Source organism: Brassica oleracea, chromosome C6 (genome assembly GCF_000695525.1).
Source record: "Brassica oleracea var. oleracea cultivar TO1000 chromosome C6, BOL, whole genome shotgun sequence".
Lineage (NCBI taxonomy): Eukaryota > Viridiplantae > Streptophyta > Magnoliopsida > Brassicales > Brassicaceae > Brassica > Brassica oleracea.
In genome coordinates this window covers 13,895,344-13,900,403 of record NC_027753.1, presented here as the reverse complement: position 1 = coordinate 13,900,403, position 5,060 = coordinate 13,895,344, and the positions used below count along the sequence as shown (strand labels likewise).

Sequence of the window (5,060 nt, the reverse complement as noted above, 5' to 3'; positions counted from 1 at the left end):
CTTATTTCATTTTTTCTAATGGATAGATGTATGCTTACATTAGAAATTGTAACCTTCCGCGAGACATTTATTTAAGAAATAATAAGCGCCAAAATTTCTGTCACAAAAATAAAAAAAAATAAAAAAAATAAGCCCCACAAATAATAAAGATCTATGAATTGGATTTAGAGCACTTCCAATGGAACTTCTAGCCAATTTTTTAGCTCCAAAACCTAGGTAAAACATAGTAAAAAATTTGATGGGTCCTGTAATATATTAAGGATTGACCTCTTCATATCCTTCTTTAAGGATCAATTCGCTTGGAGTATTGTAACTGTTCGCGGGCTCTGCTGTTAGGCGGCGGTCCGCCGTTGGTTCTTTTTTTTTTTTTCTGCTGAAAAAAAAAATAATAAAAAAATCAAAAAAAAATAATTTTAAGGATTCTTAACCGGCTATCACGGTTGCACGGATGGTCTTACCCAAGCAATCTTTTCTTACTGTTGTCCTCTCTCACTTTCTATACGATGGCGGGAAACGGTAGTTTAGCGACTGTTCTTGGGCTATTTTTGGTGCTCACACTGTTCCATAACCCGATCACTGTCGCTGGACAAAGTATTCCGGCGGTGGCTTTATTTACGTTCGGTGACTTAAACTTCGACGCCGGAAATAAACAGAATCTCACCAAAGCAAACGTTCCGCAAGGCTTCTGGCCGTACGGAAAATCCAGAGACGACCCTAACGGCAAATTCTCAGACGGATTCATCGCTCCGGACTTCGTCGGTACGTTTAAAATCTTTATAACCGAAGTTAATCTCTTGAATTTACATGACCCCACTACTAGTGGGTATGGTGAAGTATTGCTACCGCACATGACTTCACTTTTAGAATAGTTTTTGAATTTTAGTTTCGTGAAACCCAATCTCCACGCCACGCTACGAACTAGGCATGGATGGGTTTTGGCCGATTGGGTACCTTTGAAATGAAATAACCAAACGGAATATAACAAAATGAACCTAATTATAAATACCAAAATGTATATGTATTTTAGTTCTGTTGTTAGTTCAATTCTGATTCAATTTATTATTTCAGATTTAAATTTCTTAATTTTGGCATTCAACTTTTTTTGATTATTTGATATCCAAAATATGATATATATATAGTTTTATTTAGTTTTCAAATAACCAAATATCTAAATATATAATTTATAAATAAAACATTTAAGATGCATTTTTAACAATTAATAAAATTTATGTATTCTGTCTGTTTTGAATCGATAAATATTTTAAGTTTATTAAAATATAAAAATTTAAATATTTTATTAATTGATAATGATAATTTATAAATTGTTAAAGTTAATTAAACTTTAGTTTAAAACTATTAGAATTTAATCATGATGTATTTATAATCAATCTTCTTAATAGTCTAATAGATAAGAACTTAAAACATGTAGTATTAGTTTAAAACAAATGAAGTAAAATACTCATATTTTCTAAAGTTTTCAGCTGTTATGCAACTCAGGGATGGAAATATATTTTTTGTTTGTCTATGTATTTGATTTGGTCAACAAATCCGGACATTTGAGTAAATTTTTATATATATTTAAATACTCTCTACTGGTTCATTTGGTTAGTTACGGTAGAAACGAGTGTTGGTTTTTTTTTTTTTTGTTAAAGTGAAACGAGTGTTGTAAGTAAGTGAATTGTTTTGAAGAAGTATTACACTGTACTCTGATCCAAATTAGTGTTAGGGTAGCCCGTAGCCAAATGATGTAGTAATATATGTAAACCTAAACTTCTCACACAACTGTGATTTTATTTAAAAAAGATTCAAATTCTAAAAGAATATTATAACACATTTTTAGTTATCGCCTACACTTGCCCACAACGATAAACCAGTAAGAATTATTTAAAATATGTACAGCTGAATTATTATTCTTTCTAATGAAGAAAAGTAAAGCTAAAAGTAACTATATATATTACTTTATATATACACTAGATATGATCCCGTTGCGTTGCAACGGTTTTTTTGATTTTTTAATTTTGATAAAAACATAAAAATAATAAATTGTTTTTATTATAGTTTTAGGATTGTTTTTGTGAGATTAATTCTATAACTAACAACTCGTTTTCACACATACGTTTTAGTTAATATTAATATTTTATAAATATAGTGCATAGGTAAATTGTTATTAATTTTGTATTTAGGTCTAGGAAAAATATTCATACTTAAGAATTTAAACCCAATCCAAAGCGAAATAAGAATTTAAATGAAAAAAGAAAGAAAGTTAAATAAGGCCAATCGAGTTCATGACAACACTATACACTTTATTATGTACTAATTTGTATTTTATTAAACTTATCTGATATTAATAATTTTATTGATTCATTATTTTTTAATGATATATTTTCATAATTATATTTTAATTAAAATAGATTAGAAGATATATTACATAGTAAAAACAAAAAAGAGTAGTAAAATAAAGGTGAAACTTGATGATAAAACGCATATAAAGATCACACGATGATAATAATAATATTCAAATTTTATGACAATATGAAAATACATATCAAATATGTGTTTGATTTTCATATGAACAAACACATATAAATACCAATCATGACAACATTCTAGTTTTTGATTTGTTAACTAAACATTCTATTTTATAAATTTTCATTTTATTTACAATTAAAAAAAAATAAAATTACTATCAAACACTCTTTTAGTTTTTCAGAAAAATTAAATTGCTACCAAATAATTATATATATATATATATATTAAACTATTTTAAAATACTAATTTTAACTCTTATCAATAATATTCTTACACTTCTTTTGTTAGTAAAATATTTTTTTTTATTATCAAAAAATTACTATCATGTCCTTCATCAGATTCTCTCTTTAAAATATTATCAAGTAACTTTTTACAATTTTCTTATGGTTAGGAATTAAAAAATATGATACAAATTTGTTTTGTTTATGATTTTTTTTAAAAGAAAAACAACCATCAAATATACTTTACAGTTTTTTAGGGTTTTAAGAAATGAAATTTTAATATTACATAATCTTTCAAAATTAAAATACATAGACAGCATGAAAATAATGACAAAAGAAATCAACATATGTTTATAAGAAGAAAAGAATGCGATGATCAGGATATAGAACCTCGCCTTATATTTTTCTTGAATCAACAAATATGTTTGATGATCAAATATGAGAATGAAAAATATGAGAGATTTTAGTTCTATATATATATATATATGTGAATAATTGTGGTTCCTTTTGGTTTATGCTCTTTTTAATTAGGATTTGAATATAGAAAAATTAACATAAAACACTCTTTTACAAAAAAACAAATTGTTTAAGATTTTTAAAAATGATAATCACTCTTAAATTTATTTTTACAATTATTTTTTTAATGATTTTTAAAAAAGAAATTCATTATTTTTTAAAACCAGTTATGTAAATATGTGAATAATTGTATTTCTTTTTGGTTTATGATCTTTTTAATTAGGATTTGAATATAGGGAAATTAATATTAAGCACTATTTAACAATTTTCTTTTGGTTTAAGATTTTAAAGAAGAATAATTATTCTCAAATTTTAATTTTTACAATTAATTTTTTATGATTTTAGAAAATAAAATTTAGCATTAAGTATTATTCAAATCGATTTTGTAAAAATTGTTTTTTATTAACTTAGATTTATATAATATGATTTTATATATTTAAAATATATATTTAATTACAATTTATACTAAAAGGAAACTTACAATCAAAAATTTTTATAATAAGATTTTAATTTAAAATATACTAAAAGGAAACTTTCTATTAAGATTTTGTTATTATCTTGTTATTATATAATAAGATTTAAATATATATATTTAATTATGAAAGAGTTTAACACATGTCACAATCTTAAATATATAACTGCCATGTGACAAGATCGTGGTAATTAGTAACTTTGAAGAACCAAACTTTATATAGTAAGATATATATATATATATATATATATATATATATATATATATTACATTTCCTTTTTTATTTTTAATAAAAAAGCTAAGATATTCTAAGAATGCAGCAAAATTCATGGGCATTCCGATCGAAATCCCCGCGGCGCTGAAACCGAACGTCAATGTTTCACGTGGAGCTAGTTTCGCTGTCGCTGATGCTACTCTTCTCGGAGCTCCTGTGGAATCTGTAAGTCCAAAGTGTACATAAAATTTCAAAAATATATTTACATTAGTAAATCCACTAATATATTAGATTCATCAACACATAATACATAACGATATCTGACCAAAAATAAATAAAAGCTTCACTTTAATATGTGCAGTTGTAATATTAATTATAATTTTTTTTAGTTGAATCTTAATCAACAAGTGAGGAAATTCAATCAAATGAAAGCGTCAAACTGGTGTTGTAACAATTGTGAGAAGAAACAGATGAATAAAAACGATGTAACAACGACACAGAGATTTAACGTGGTTCACCAACTTGGCTACGTCCACGGGTAAAGAGAGATCTTATTATTGGAGGCGATATTGAGTTTACAGAGTGCAAGTTTAGGGTTACTACAAGATATATATAGTAACATCTCGCATCTAAAACCCTAGACTAAACGGACTCATGGGCTTTTAAGCCCACGATCAGATGTAACATCCATAATAACTTGATGCAACGCTCTTGATGCAACCGAGTCGGTATGATGTATGTGATGTAACATCCATCGCCTAGATGTATCATCCAGATTCAAGGCATATCAACAATTCTCCACCTTGACTTGAATCCTCCCACTAACAGATGTACCAGATGCACCTTCAAGTGCCAAATGTACCAGATGCGCTTCTCTGCGCTAGATGTACCATCGCTCTCTTTGCCTCAGATGTCCCTCCGGACCATATGTGCTGCTTAGACGAACCAGACGCCATTTAACGGCCAGATGCTCAACTAGAGCCAGACGTTCGTTATCAGCCAGATGTCCCAATAGACTAGACGTCCTTACGGACCAGATGTCCTTACAGACCAGATGCCCCGACGGGTCAGATGCCCCAACGGGCCAGATGCCCCAACGGGCCAGATG

General features: G+C 27.8%; 1 protein-coding gene across 1 annotated transcript in view; it reads left to right on the top strand.

Annotated features, from left to right (window-relative positions):
* The first annotated feature begins 482 nt into the window (after positions 1-482).
* LOC106299159 (inactive GDSL esterase/lipase-like protein 23) overlaps positions 483-5,060 on the top strand; it is a 9,237-nt gene continuing 4,659 nt past the window's right edge. The window contains exons 1-2 of the mRNA XM_013735292.1: positions 483-759; positions 4,059-4,177. Coding sequence (XP_013590746.1) covers positions 504-759; positions 4,059-4,177 — 375 coding nt within the window. The 5' untranslated portion in view covers positions 483-503. The remainder of the gene's footprint in view (positions 760-4,058; positions 4,178-5,060) is intronic.